This window comes from Rhyacophila brunnea, unplaced genomic scaffold (genome assembly GCF_057557595.1).
Source record: "Rhyacophila brunnea isolate RB1 unplaced genomic scaffold, BYU_Rbru_1.0 scaffold_9, whole genome shotgun sequence".
In the NCBI taxonomy this organism is placed as follows: Eukaryota; Metazoa; Arthropoda; class Insecta; order Trichoptera; family Rhyacophilidae; genus Rhyacophila; species Rhyacophila brunnea.
The window spans coordinates 13,873,895-13,889,226 of NW_028233361.1; the positions used below are offsets into that span (position 1 = coordinate 13,873,895).

Genomic DNA, 15,332 nt, shown 5'->3' on the forward strand with positions numbered 1-15,332 from the left:
TCAGCCAGTCTTTTCATAATTATTTTAGATAAATGTTGTATGCCGTTTGACGCTTGGAATTATGTGATTATTCCATCTGTTCAGTAAGCTATTTTTAACTTTAAATTTGTAACTTTTTAAAACGTAAAATTAGATTGATATTATTTTGACAGCCCTGTATTCGTTCGGCTGGCTTCAGGTTACGTCGTATACATGTTATGTTTGAAGGGAATAATAATAATAATATTCATTCACCCGAGAATTGTAATTAATAATTATTGCGTTTCTTAAAATAAATCCCCGATGGTTAGAGGTTTTTGAGGTTAGACTGAATTAAAATGACGTCCTTTCAACTCTGAGATCATTCTCTGAATGAACTATGAATGACCTTGTTCCTGTTCATCGGGCTCTTAAAATCAGCTTTTTTCACACACTTTAGAACGTTGCAATAAAAATAAAGTTAGGTACCCAGATCTCTTTGCTCGAGACTATAAAATATGATGGACATTATGGAGCAAGAAGCTGTTATAGGTACCTATTATAATATTGTAACGAAAAGTGAATACCGTTGTGACCCGAACTTCGCCTAGTTTTAGTGTGATTTTGCGTAATATCATAAAAATTAAAATGTTTTCGTAACTAGTAATTATATCCAATGAAGTATTGCGTTGTCAATTTTGTACAAGTGACATGAATTTTTACATTTTGTAGGAAAAATATTAATTTTTGATCATTGAAAGACACCAGGCGAAGCATGGTGTAATTACCCGAACTTCGCCCAGAGTTGTATTTTTCAAATGTAGCCATATGTATAAATAAAGGAAAATATTTAATGGTAAATAGATGTGTTCAAAACAATATGAACCGTAGTGATGGGTGTATAAGGTTCAATTTAGCAAGATATTGGTAGTAGGCGAAGTACCGAACCTGTTCAGGCGTGTTTTCATACATTAGATAAACTTCTGTCAGGTTGTCAATAAAACTAATGTGGAATAATTTTGATAGTTATTTATCAAAGAGATTGGATCTCTTTGTTATTTATGAATTTTTTTTGAACATAGTAGTAAGTATAAAAAAGTAACATTTGTTTACAACTGCAATAAACTAAATTAACTACACATATTATGCCTATACCTAATTTAAAATATGTTAGGTATAATCATTAGAATACAACTTATTAACATATTAAAAAATCGTTTAAAACTACTGAATCAAAATCAAAATTTCTCTGCGATAATATAGGTTCAGTTCGTGTAGAACCAAAACAATATCGGTTTTAATGATTTGAGAAATATAAAAAATGAAAATATAAAAAAGAACATTTGTTTACAACTACAATTAATTAATTTAAATTAAGGTAAACGTACCAGTAGTTGACCATTTAAGAAAAAAATTCAACAAAAATAACGATTAACGTTTAGCATTACACCGAATGTTGGCAAAGCATGTCTACTCATCCAAGAAAGGGTCTGTTACAAAAAAATTGTGTTCAATTTTTCAAGACCATGTTTTTGTTCCAGTAGTTGACCATCCAAAAAATTGAAAGTTCCAGTAGTTGACCACTATATGTTTCAGTAGTTGACCATGTCTAATCAGGGGTTCCAGTAGTTGACCACTATATTTTTCAGTAGTTGACCATTTCCATAGTCTCCCGCACTTTTGCATCGATGAAATAGTAGCTTTTACTTTAGAAATATGGACGATTTTCCCCGGGAAGTATTATAATATAATGTTCATTAATGACTTTCATAACGGGCAGCCATCGAGTTTTAGGCTTAAAGCTTTCATCACTAGACTTATGCCATTCACTCTCCGCTGAGTCTGAAATGTTAACACTTGGGCTAGAAGACTCGGAAGAAAAACGCATTTTCTTCTTGACTGCTTTCAATTCCCCCATTTTTTTCTTCTTTTACTTGCTCATTTAGTTCTTTCTTTCTTTGCCTTTCTGCAGCTAGTTCTTTTTTCAACCGTTACATTTCTTCTTTCTTCCTCTTTTTGTTTGGGAAATATTCCTGGCAAGGTTTACCGGAAACACTGGTGGGGTTTTTTCCCTTTTTTGCTTTCTTCTTGAATTTTTCTTCCCCTTCACCGGGGAAGAAAAAATGTCTCTTGAATGGACTACGAATATTTGATGGACCAGCCACGGGTTCACTGGCGATTGGAGACGAAGTATCATTACAAATCCTTATACCAGCCTTAGGTGCACTGGCGATTGGAGACGAATCACCATCACAAGTCGTTAGACCAGCCACAGGTGCCCTAGCGATTGGAGATGAAACATCATAATAATTCATAGTATCCCAGGCGGCCACAGACATCATATCATCGGATTCCTCTTCTTGCAATGCCTCATCGATGAGTCTGACCAGGTCAGGTGGAGTGATATTTTCCAACCCATTTTTTACTTTTCGTCACAGTGCGAACAGTGACTTATCATCTTTATCAGGTTCGTTGTTTTTGCGGAATGATTCAAGATTTTCCTCATCAATGTTTTTACTCAGGAACTCTCTCTAAATACCGCTTGGGTTCCTCTTATGTAACCATTGAAGGCACACTTTACGATTCTCCTGGTACTGTTACAGCTTAAGGGCTCCATGGACAAAGTCCACATTTTCGGAAATTTCTTGAGGAATTCTTTTGTACTTGTAGAGGACTGTCGTTGGTGTGACTGCCCCACCGACACTCCCTGTTACTATGACGGTTATGCATTCTTTATCGTCATTGCGATTCGCTTAGCTTCCTTAGCGCTAGACTTTTTAACAAATATCTAGGTGCCGAGATCTCCCCAAAAATGTTAATTCTAGAGTCTGTGCAATTTCGTCGGAACGACAGGTCTTTGAAAGTATTAGGTACAATAAATAAATTGCAATAAATCCGACCATTCATCAGATCTTGGATTAAATTTCACCTTAAAACCACAATAAATGATTCAAAATATTGTTTGCAGAAGTGAAAGCAAAAAAGTATAAACTTAGGTAGGTACATGTATTATTTCAAAAATATCTCGCAGCAATAGGTAGGTACTTTTGCAGTGATACCTACTAGGTAGGTAGGTATAACTTGAAAAAAGCATATGTTTGTCACTAAAAAAGATGGCAGGACTCATATATATTAGTCTATGGCATTGGCAAATAATTGGCAACATTTTTATCATTTACGTATTTATTTTTATCTATGCTCATCATTACTTGCCGCCAGCACGCGTTGTCAAACGTATTTTCAACACGTGAGATTTTAGGTTAATAAACCTTGTCATTTTTCTACGGATTTCACTCCTCAGTGAAGCGAAGCCATCGCCGAGAGGTTCCTCCAACTATTCAAAATGGTAAATAGTATTACGTTAAATACGTTCATCCCGTTCTCACGTTCCAACCTTGCGAAATCTAGTAAACTAACTATCGGTGCGTTCTATTTCAGACTGAAGAAGTAAACGCCAAAGCGTATCCGCTTGCAGACGCGACGCTGACGTCCAAGATCCTGAATCTGGTTCAGCAGGCTTTGAACTACAAGCAGCTCAGGAAGGGTGCCAACGAAGCGACAAAAACTTTGAACAGAGGACTCTCCGAGTTCATCGTCATGGCTGCTGATGCTGAGCCTCTCGAGATCTTACTGCATTTACCTCTCTTGTGTGAAGATAAAAACGTTCCTTACGTGTTTGTTAGGTCAAAGCAGGCTCTTGGTAGAGCGTGCGGTGTTTCTCGCCCCATGATTGCGTGCTCCGTTACAGTGAATGAAGGATCTCAACTGAAGCCCCAGATTACTGGAATTCAGCAGGAAATTGAAAAACTATTGGTTTAATTAGTGTAAGGACATATTGTGTATAGGACTGTGTCAAGAATACGGTGTATTTGCTTTTTTTCAAGTCAGTAAATCTTGTATTGTTAAAATTTAACCATACACTATATATTGGTTGAAAGTAATTTTTTTTAACCAATCTGTAACTACAATGGAACTTATCCTATGTCTTTGGATACATTTAATTATATAGTTTTTAATAACCCTATTGAAACATAGATTAGTGTCTACAAATTATGTTTTAAGTTTATAGTTATTAAGAGTCTATAGTAAGGATAAAATGTAATTAACATTCTGTTTTGACTGTATGGCATTCCATACAAATTTTATTTTTTAAACCAAATAAAATATAAGTACATAATATTATTATGTGTGTTGATATCATTACATTTGTTTTCTTATTTCATTGCCACTTACATTTTTTACCCTTAGGCGCCGAGCATATACAATCGGGCGCGCGAGGCGCTCGCGCATTTTTTCAATTTGGGCAATGAATCACCAAGGAATACAATAGAGCATACACAGCGTATGACGAACATAACGCCTCGCGCGCCTTATATTTCAACGCACACAGAGTTCAGTGCGGCGTCTTTTGACGTCATAGCACGACAATATAACGAAAATACATTGGATGTGACCAGCGAATGGGGCGCGACGGTCTCTAATTTACTCGGCTGTTGGGAGCGTTGTCGTACAGGCGCGCGCTTGTTCCGCATATTATAAGTTATTCTACACCGAGTGCTTACATCGCTTATCGCAAATATTAAGTTACTCCGCTAGAACAATGACATAATTGTGAAAATGAATTTAGAGCCGACCAATTAATTAATAAATTTTATTGCTTTGCAAAGAAACATGAGGCGAAATGTGATCGGCGCCGCTTTTTACATAGGTGAGAGGTAATGCGCGGCAAGAGGTGTGTGATTATGGTTATGAATATACGCTTGTGCCGACTGCGCCACGATCGCCGCACTCCGCTCCGTCCAATGGGCGTTATCGCTTAGGTGTCTAAACTATATCCATTCTACTTTGTGCCCCCTCGCAACAAATGTGCATCGCACTGACACTCTTAACACATTCGCGGCCACATTGACACAATCCGAGTGCACTCGTACGAGACAGCTTCATACTGATTACTCCTATATGAGCTAGCTTGGATGAGTCGGACGCGGTCCAAGTAGCTCGGATAGGAGTAATTAGTATGAAGATGTCTCGTAGGAGTGCGCTCGGATCGTGTCAACGCGGCTTTAAGCTAATAAAAATGTTACTGATATGACACAATATATTGAAATTATTGTATGTTTTACTAACTTTTTTTTAACTTTGCTATTTAGATAATATATAGAAGATACGACACTATAATGGAAATATGTTCACATTGTGACACAAGTAGACGGAACATATTGTTTTTATCTAAAATACGACTTCTATAAACGTCATATCGTACTCCGTTCCACAGTACAGAACGTCAATGGATGTCCTGTCATAAATAATAAATAACTGAAGTCAGTTGTTTCAATAAACTGCAAAATTTTTTTAATGTGAGTTATACATGCATTTGACGATTTCAATTATTAATTAAAGAATTCGGTAACAAAAACTACTATAATTTTGTACTGCACCCAAAAATCTAAATTCATCGTCGTTTATATCTGTTTATTCAGTATTTAGATTTGATCAAGTCAATCATGGCGGTTTTCATAAAAGCTACTGAATATGTGGTGACGAACCCATGGCATTTGAAAGAATGAAGAAGGGTCGTTAGAATATCATATGGGCCTCCACAACCCTGGGTGGAGGTTTTTATTGACAGATTTATATTTTTACGAGAAATGAATGTTAGCCACTTGCTCAACCTATTCATTAGGTCCATACTCAACTCCAAACACAAATTGAAAACAATGTGTATTTGCCAGACCCAAGATTTGAGCTTGGGACCTGCGAAATTATGAGCAGACACATAAGCTGCTCGGTTATCGTAGACGTGTTAGGTTAAATTGGTTGAGAAGTCTTAAACGAATAAAAACAGTTCTGCGAAACACTGAATCAACAACATCTAAACATATCAATTGTGTTAATTATTGAGTAAATCATGTAATTATATCGATGTGTGAGTTATGTAAGTTTTTTTCACCAAAAAGAACACCGAATGGAATCTACATATTTAAAGAGTAGGCAATGTTTAAGTGCAGAACCAACAAAAGAAAATTAGTAACCATCAGCCATCACTGGTATCGATTATGGATGACTCAATTGGACCTTCTGGATTCTACCACTGTTTTGACAAGCACCATTTAAGTCAATAACAGGCAATACCCTGGGTTAACCCCACTGAGAATGGAATAAGAATATTTTTAAAATAAACTTCTCATACGCCATCACACCTGACCTCTTCGCACTAATATCCGAGAATTGACATCCTAATGAAAAATATGTGATAGCAATAATTGTTGCATCGCGGGATAATTTGTGAGCGGATGAGTGCAGTTGTGTAGGCATTTTGATTGGTTTACCGAACGGATACTCAATACTGTCCTCCGTCATCAAGGTCACTTGCCGATGCTTGCAGGAAGAAATAGTAGCTAAACCATATTTATTATTCCTTAAAAATTAGTTGCATATGTAAGGTAAATAGAATCGATTAACGTGAAACTCATTCCGTGTCATTTATGACAAGAATTATAATGAAAATAAAATGAAAACTTCTGTCATAAAATTATAAAAATAATTAAAATTAATGTACACAAAATAAACAGTCAGATCCAGAGTATTTTATTATCTATAAATTATAAGTTTAATTTGAAATCTCTCTGTGAATTTGTAGGAGTGCTTAGATTTTGTGAGATTTTTGGAAAATACTTAATGAATATAATTTGAAAAGTACATTCAAATTTATTTGAAGGTATTATAACAGTATTTTTTACTATTACTAAAATGGTGCATAATGATGCTTAAAAACACTCCATTATGCTTACTAGGCTAGGACGCCTATTAATATCATTACTGCAACCTTGAACTGAAAACTTTGGGATTAGAATAACATGTGGATTGGCGAAAAAAAACAATTGGTATAAAAAATATACATGTTTGGTGTGAATTAAAATACACAAAGGTAAAATAATATATAAGATCGGTAAGACCTTTTTATATATTTTTTAGTATAATTTATTTTCTAGATCAACTTGCATGTAGAATATGAGGTCCATATTATTTTATATAAATAAACTGAAAACCAATATATTATGTTGAAAAATGTGTGAAAAAAATATTGTGTCAATACCTACTTAGCACCTTTCATTTCAACGTCGTAGCGTAGACCACAATATGGTCAATACGGCTCCTTTTACTAACTGTCACACCCATCGACATTTTTTTTGTGTCTACATTGTTGTGGTTGTAGACAGCATGTTAGAAAATCGCTCTTTTATATCTCTAGAATATGAAACGTGGCTATATGCCCGTTGATTTAACCAGATGTATGCCACAAGCGCATTTACGCGCTCTACAAATCCGTGCATGCAAGGCCGATCATAGAAAATGAGCATGTATACACGCTGTACTATACGCTCACTACTCTAGCCCCTGTCGGTTGTTTTAAATAAATTAATATATTGCACACAATAAATATACACCCGATCCTCTTTTTGCACGGTTTTGAAATAACACGGATTAAAAAAAGTAGCGATTATTTTTTACTTACACTGATTTTACAACGTTTTTATTAACTCGTATTCTTGTTTGTCTGGTGGTTGTTTGTCCAGTACAAATCTTGGAATCGGTTTTCCCGACTAGCTAGACATTTGAAACTTTTAGCAATCTTTAAGCAGAATTAAATTCATTTTTAGTTAATTCTGTATTGTATGGAAAGTTATTTCAGAAAAATCCGTAAAAAGTAAAAGACTATTATTGGTTGCTAAGGGGGTGGTCCTAGCAACTAAATTATTAATATATACGTGCGTTACTATGGAAATCAAAATGACATTTCAGATTTGTTTGTTTTTTATTTACTTCATATGAGAATGTTATATATATAAAGTTCTTTTTATCTTGTAATTATTTTTTACGGTTTAAAAAACTAAAAATAAGTATGTAGGTATGTACTTATTTATCAAAAAATTGTGTTGCAATAGACTGCACGCCACTGGTCCATACATATGTTGTTACCGGATGCCGCCTAGATATACATACGTACATACATAGCACCACTAGTCTGTCACTTCGGGTTCGATACGAGAGACGCGCCGCGTACTTCGGCGTCAGCGTTATTAAATATTTCCAGCGATGAGTGATTTTTCACCAGCGAAAAGCAGCTGTAAACGGGCACGTTTATTGTCAAGTAGCGACACTGAATGAATATATTTCTCTATGCTAAATTTAATTTAAATCGAAAACTATGTATTTTTATGTATACATATTTTAATGTGTACACATAAATAATAAATATATTCGATTTATTTTTGAGTTCAAGAATTTCGTATTTCGAGTTGATTTTAAGTAATGGAATCTATCTACTATTTTTGTATGGGCACTTTTCTTTTTTTACACGATTTTGTTTTGCACGCTGGTCTTTAGAACGTATCTGACATGCAAAAAGAGGATTGGGTGTAATGATATTGTCTCAGTGAAAGAATCTTACAGATACTGGATTGTTTTTATATCCGTCACTTATGAAAGGAATACATATTATGATTTAAGGACCCATTTTACATCTAAGAGAATTCAATACCTATTGAATATGGTTAGGATTTTTCTGAATTTATGTAAAAATAAAGATGTTTACCAGCAGCTTTCCAGTAATGGTCTCATTATGTGTGAGTGAAGATGCTTCACATTAATTACAAGGTTCAATAAAACTGCGATGTTTCAACTGGGATAAAATATATTATATAAAAAATATCATTTACTCTCGAACAAAGGTTTCACAATGTTTTCCCAATTAGCTTGCCATCTTTGGGATTGGAATGTTTTCAAGTTATTTTTTAACTTTGCCACTGTTTTATTCTGCTGTTCATTATTTGGGAAGTTTTTGAACCATAATTTAATATTTGTTGCCAACTGTTCGGAGTTCTCGAACGTATAACCATTTTCGCCATCCCTTACCAGCTCTGATAGACTGAAAAGATACATTATACCTAAATTAGTAAAATTCACATGATCATTAAATATATTTGATCCACAGCAAAGGCCCAAATGGGTTGAGTGAATGGCTTATAACCATTCCCTATAAAAAAAGTTAATCCACCTCCCACTCTGTGGAGGACCATATAGGATCGAAAATGGTAATTTATCTTAAATTAGTTTGCCTAAAAGTGAACTGATGTATTGTGTAACTGCTGCCGATCCTGATGTTCATAAGTGTATACAAAGTACAACTTTATAAAACTGTCAAAAAAAGTAGCATACTAAAGCAAGTCAAGAACACAAACTGTGAAAAAAAACTGGACTGATCCACATCTTTAAAGTAGATTTTGCGGCAGATATATAGATTTGTGAGTGAGAGTGAGGTGTGGAGAATTCGATATAATGAAGGGTTGTATCAGGATTAGTAATTCGGTCTTCCCAAAACTGCTGAGGCTTGACTGGGCAGGCTATATCTAGAGACCAGTGGCGAAGACTCCATACTAGGCGATTATTTAAAGCCTACCTTCTTAAGAAAAATATTTTTTAATTGCATATTGACATATTTATATGCTTAATCACTTCATTATTTTATGCTATATAAAAATAATTTATTTTGCCAACGAGAGATGTCGTATATGTAGGAATGTATAACAGTATGACACAGTTTACAAAACAATCTGCAAAGGTATTAAAAAATATACCACAGCGCGTCATAAATTAAATAATAAACGCTGCGACATCTCGACGTAAATAAATTTCCGATTATGTGTGAAATAATTCTGAATTTTTTTCGTATGGACTTTACGTCTCGTAACCTCAACAAGTCTGCTGATTTGTACGAAATAAGGTAAGCTCCTATCGCAGAGCCTAAAACATTCGCGCATAATATTGTTGTCACGACTGCGCACTTTGTCCAAAATCATTAATAATTAGATAATTAAAAAAATAATTTCAACGGCGTTTAATCGAATATTAATAAATAAGTAAGTATAGATTGTTTATAAAAATAAATTTTATCTAATGATTTTTGATGGGTATACATGTTTTGAAAAATACGTAATTTAAACACATCGCTCATTTTTATGTCGTCAATGAGTTTTTGAAGTTTCATTGAATTAGTGTGTCGTTGTCATTTTTTAGTGTGTACCTATTCATTAGTAGTAAATATCATACTATTCTCGTAATTATACCTGACAAGTGTGCTCTTTTTATCAGATCTCCACAGCCTACCTCTTTCCAAAAGTCACCCTTCGCCACTGCTAGATACACACGTACCAAAAACGGTATACTTGAGTCCAGGAAAAATGGGATGACAGATACAATGGAGGAGGCGGTAAATAGAAATCCTTATGAATGTTATTGACAGGAGAAGGTGGAGGCGGAGCTTTTGCATGGTTGGAATTATTTAAATGAAGCTTATTATAAAAATGTAAAAATACACACCATTCGTATTTAAAAGCACAGACAGGCAATCCAGAACCAAACATATCCACGACTTTCATGGGCAAATCCAATCCTGACGAACTTGTATGAAGGCATACTCCTAAATCTGCAGTAGCAACCATTAGAGGATAATCAGTGGCTTCCAGCCATGGTGTTATAATCTCTATGCTTTTCATTGCTTTCTTATTTACTAAATCAATATAATAGTCCTTCATTGGTCCCTTCCCAGTAATGATACATATCAATTTTGGGTAGCATTTCTCTTCGATAAATGATCTGTCATACTCTGCAAATTAAAATGATATCATTTACATATTATCTTTAAATATCTATGTTGCGTGCAACGTTGGGGGACAGTGCACAACGTTGACACATAGTTGAGGGGCTTCAAGATTCAGCAAGTACCAACATTACTCTAACCTACCACCGTTTGGGATGGCTGTTTGAATTTTCCTTCCAATGCGGTTGAAGTCACCAAAATGTATTGTTACAAAAGCAACTAAATATTCTCAGAGACAAACCAAATAATTGCCTCACATTCCACTGGACAATTAAGTTGGGCAAATTCGATTTCCTCTGGTGTACAGGCCTGTTATATCGCCTTGTCTCACTCGGTGCCGTCATGACTCTTTCTTGTTTCCAGCCTAAATTATCTAACCTTACTTATAATGTGGTACATTTTGTAGTATGGGACCAAAATGATATTATTTGTCTCATGAAACTTTTTAACTCTAGTGATTCGGATTGAATTGAATTGGATCGTGAATTTGAGATGGATTCAGAAAGTTATAATTAAATGTAGAAATTAGATAGAAACCTTGCAATGCATCCAGCAAGATCTGGAAGTCTTCGTCGGCTGTCCAGCTCGTGCTGCTGAAGAGGAATCCAGGTCTTTGAGACTTGAGTTTAACATTCATCCCATCTTTTTGTGTTAGGATAGTTTCCTCATCATGGTCATTCTCTGAATCTTGAGCGGAAAATGCTGGAAACTGAGTGGATAACTTGTGGATAAACTCATGCCTTTCTTCAGTAGTGATTGGTTTGAACATATTAGGCGGTCGGTCGTATAAAACGTTTGCTCTAAAATGAAGAATTAAAATTACTTTATAAATCAAATATAGGTACATTCTTAAAGCATGTAAAGATCGTGTAACCTCTTTGTTTGATGGAAATGTCGCTGGTTATATAATGAAGCCATTTTTGATTTATCATTCTAAAAATCTAAGAACCTTCAAGGAAATCGATAAATCTACTTTACTGCTACATTATCATTAGAATAAAAAGGCATGGATAACACAATGCCTTTTTCAAGACTGATTTGACAGCTGTTTCATTACAGAAGTAAAGAAATATTGTGATGAAAAAGACATAGCTTTAAAATGTAATAGCACTAAAAGAACTAGATGAACTTGAAGAACCACCTATAAAAATTGTGCTAAAAGACATTGCTGCAGCTTTTAGCCAAATCAATGATGCAATTCAACAATTCGAAAATATGGACTCGGACACCGATAGATCTTTGAAGATACGCTGCCTCATTCAGCAAGCACTTACTTGTTATAATGAAATTCGACTTAGAATATCGAAAACATTGGGAAAACTTGCCTGTAAATAAACAATTTGAAGTTGGAAATATTTGGACCGGATGCGGAGCTTCAGATAAACGAGTGGCAAAGAGCCAAACCAGCCTATACAATGAATATGTTGAAATGGGACTCAAAGTTTATAGTTCTCAATGTTTTTCATTTTTTTTTTTCATTTTACAGATAATAGTTATATTCTTATACTAACTAATACAATGCCCTACACTCCAACTTCATTCTTTGCTCTAAATATCGTTCTCAGGGACTTGCTGATGACCCAACATTCTAATACATATAAATAAGGATTAGGGTTTTTGTGTTCAGAGATAGCACTTTGGATTTCAGATATTGACAGATTGCAAAGTAACACTTGTTGGCTATGTGAATTCATTTTCTGATTTTTGTTTCAATATTGTTTTTAGTGGGCACAATGAAACCCAGATATGTGAAGATTTTTTGAATGAGATATTTTGCATGGTTATGTGTCCATGTGGCTGCATCGGGTTTAAGACTATATAGAACATTATGTATTTGGTCTCTGAGGCGTTAATTTTAATCCCAACCTTTTCTGCCTCGCATGCCAGCTTCTCAGAGAAAATTGAATGTCTACTTCCGATCAGCCTATTCTGTCTAGGTCGTCCACGTATGCCATGATTTGGCATGTTTCATGGAAGACGGTGCCATTAGATTAAATTTAAGAGTCCCTGATAAACTTTGCTAGGGCAATACTAAATATAAGACAAGGCAGTGCAGTGCACCTTTGAAGTAGTCCATAAAACATGCAGAACGACTCTGACAGGTTATTTTAAATTTTGACCCGGCACAGTGTTTCCATGGTTAGTTAGTTAAGTTATCCGTATTAGTTTAACCGTTTTAAAGATGTCCATGGCTTCGTACATCTTCAGCATAATTACATTACATTGCAATAATATTGTGCTTTAAGAAGTTCTATCCAACACTGGTAAAACTTTTTTCCATTTGATACATAAGAATTAATTTTAATTTCTTTTATTGTGTTAACTGTCAATTTAATAAAACGCATTTTTTTTGGTATGTACTTATTCCACTTTTAATACTTTTTTAATTTGGACCAGTTTCATCCGCCTCAGAGGGACATTTTCAACTGACTAATCTTTATAAAACAGGCATTTATTAAAACAAATTCAAAAGGTGAAACAAATAATCTACCAATTCATTGAATTTTTACTTTTTGTGTTTTATTGAATTAAAAATTTATTTAAAAAAAAGTTATCTTTTACCTGATATTCCAATGTTGTGCAAGATCTTCCTTCATTGCATTAGTGACGCATAAATGTGCATGCGCCATTGCACCAAAGAAAAATTCAAGTTTCTTTGCTATTCCAACAACAATGTGTTCTTTGCCATGTGTCAAAGCCATTATACTGAATGCATAGTTGTGCCAGTCAATTATTAATTTGGCTCTGAACAAAGTACAATAAAACCAGCACACAGCAAGAGTAGGGATTGCCGGTGGATTCTGACAAACCACATAATCGTTCCGACACTTAAAAATCAATGTGAAGAGAAGTGACACTGTTTGCCATAGTGTTTTAAATATGTAATTTATATTCTTGTTTCCTCCTAAAGCTGGCACAGGGGTCAGTGGGGTAATATTTATATTCTTGTGTTGTATTATTTCAGGCAAGGGTTTTGATTCTGGGTAACCTATCATATCTACATGAAAGTCACATCCGGCAAGAGATAGAGCATGGTATTGCATACGAGGACTTCTCCCTATATCTCCCAATACCACCACTGAAACTGTTTTATTCTTGGTGGAAGACATCATTAAAAAATAATGAAAACTTTACTCTTACACATTATTTTGACAACTTGTCAAAGTGACACGACGACACGCCGGTCCGTAATGTTTACATAATAATATGTATTATCTATGGTTTATATAATCACAATACAAAAACATAAACAAGTGCGATAAAATACCTAATCAAGTAATCACAAAAGATTATTTCTATAAAATTATTAAAATATGACAAATTGTAATGTTCAAAGAAATTGGATGGTACCGTACGTCATTGGTGCTGTACTGTCCAATCTCTTTGGTAATGTTGGATAATCAAAGTACCTAAAATACCTATAGTTGGTAATTCATTTTCATATCAGCCATCTCGAAATTGTAATGGATCACTCTCGAGTGTCGAGTAAGCTCGAAACTTCAAATGTAATAAAATAAAAATAGCTACGTAATTTTGAAAACAGCTAGAAATAGGATTGTTTAATATTATTTAGTGAGTCGAGGTGTCTAAATATGGCTAATTATCACAATCAGAACCCCAAATAATTTTTCATAAAACGGTTGCTTTTCCTGGTTGTTGCAAACTTTTTAGGGCATTCGAAATTACTTACCCCCGTTTTATACGCAGTGAATAATATTATGTAAAAGCTTCTCTGCAGTCATAATAATATTACGCTCGACGGAAAATGGTCGCACGACGGTGTATCGCACAATATTATTCATTGCGAATGAAACGAAGGTTGAGCTGTCGATTATCGTTACCTACTTAACAATTAGGTACGGACTCAAATGACGGCGAAAACGATAGGCGGCCTGCCGCAAGTGCGTATGGGCACTAGTGTTACCAATTTGATTGAAAGACTGTTGGAATAAGAAACACAACTTGAATAAAAAAAATATTACTTAAATACCTACACCTGCAAGGTTTTTTTTACAAAGTTATTTCAATGGGAAGGATGTATTTGTTTCTTATTTCTTTCTTACTTCAAATTTAGTTACTTTTAATCGTAGTGAGTTTTATATATCCAATTTATTTCGGTAAGTATTTAGTTTTAATGTTAACCATAGGCGAAAATCCGACCTCACATAGATATGAGGTAGTAAAGAGGAGGACTTTCACAGCTTCATCGAACAGGCAAGGATAATTAATTATCAGCAACTGAGAGTCAGAATTTCGTTAACTGTTTACGATTGAAACTATTTTTCAGTGACGTATCTTCTGATAAATCAATGAGTTCTTCACTTGCTTTTGTTGACATACTTGTTGGTAAGTCGTCTTGAAATGGGTTACAAATCTAACGCAACGAATCAAACTTTTTCATCTCTTCCCCAAAATAGTCGTCAAAGTTATTTATTAACAGTGATAAATGACTGGAAATTTCAAACAGTACGTTCATCTTAGGCTGCACTTGGTTTTCAATAATAAAAGTTTCAAGTGTTTCAAAACAATCATGCTTGCCATTCTCAATACAACTTTTCCACAACATAAGCTTTTTCATGAACGCTCGAATTTTATCGTGAACTGCAAAAATATCTGATCCGTTTGATACTTGCAAATACAAATTAAGTTTGTTTAATTTCAAAAAAATATCCGCCAAATAAATGAGAATGAATTTTTCGTCCAGTAGATGTTT

The 15,332-nt window shown here is 34.5% G+C and overlaps 2 protein-coding genes across 2 annotated transcripts; one reads left to right on the forward strand and one right to left on the reverse strand.

The window, feature by feature from the left end:
* The first annotated feature begins 3,153 nt into the window (after positions 1-3,153).
* hoip (NHP2-like protein 1 hoip) lies at positions 3,154-4,137 on the forward strand. The gene is made up of 2 exons (XM_085959547.1): positions 3,154-3,304; positions 3,397-4,137. The coding sequence occupies exons 1-2, from the start codon at positions 3,302-3,304 to the stop codon at positions 3,775-3,777; spliced, it is 384 nt and encodes a 127-aa protein (XP_085815673.1). The 5' UTR covers positions 3,154-3,301; the 3' UTR covers positions 3,778-4,137.
* A 4,498-nt stretch (positions 4,138-8,635) lies between these two features.
* On the reverse strand, positions 8,636-13,811 carry Alg1 (ALG1, chitobiosyldiphosphodolichol beta-mannosyltransferase). Its single transcript, XM_085959895.1, has 4 exons — positions 13,181-13,811; positions 11,156-11,418; positions 10,339-10,624; positions 8,636-8,887 (listed from the first exon to the last, which is right to left on the reverse strand). The coding sequence occupies exons 1-4, from the start codon at positions 13,729-13,731 to the stop codon at positions 8,671-8,673; spliced, it is 1,317 nt and encodes a 438-aa protein (XP_085816021.1). The 5' UTR covers positions 13,732-13,811; the 3' UTR covers positions 8,636-8,670.
* Between the last annotated feature and the right edge of the window lie 1,521 nt (positions 13,812-15,332).

Coding starts and splice junctions, on each gene's coding strand:
- Alg1 (XM_085959895.1), bottom strand. CDS start 13,731: ATGATGTCTTCCACCAAGAATAAAACAGTTTCAGTGGTGGTATTGGGA. Junction 10,625..11,155: donor CTTGCTGGATGCATTGCAAG/GTTTCTATCTAA, acceptor TTTAATTTGCAG/AGTATGACAGATCATTTATC. Junction 8,888..10,338: donor TGTGCTTTTAAATACGAATG/GTGTGTATTTTT, acceptor GTATCTTTTCAG/TCTATCAGAGCTGGTAAGGG.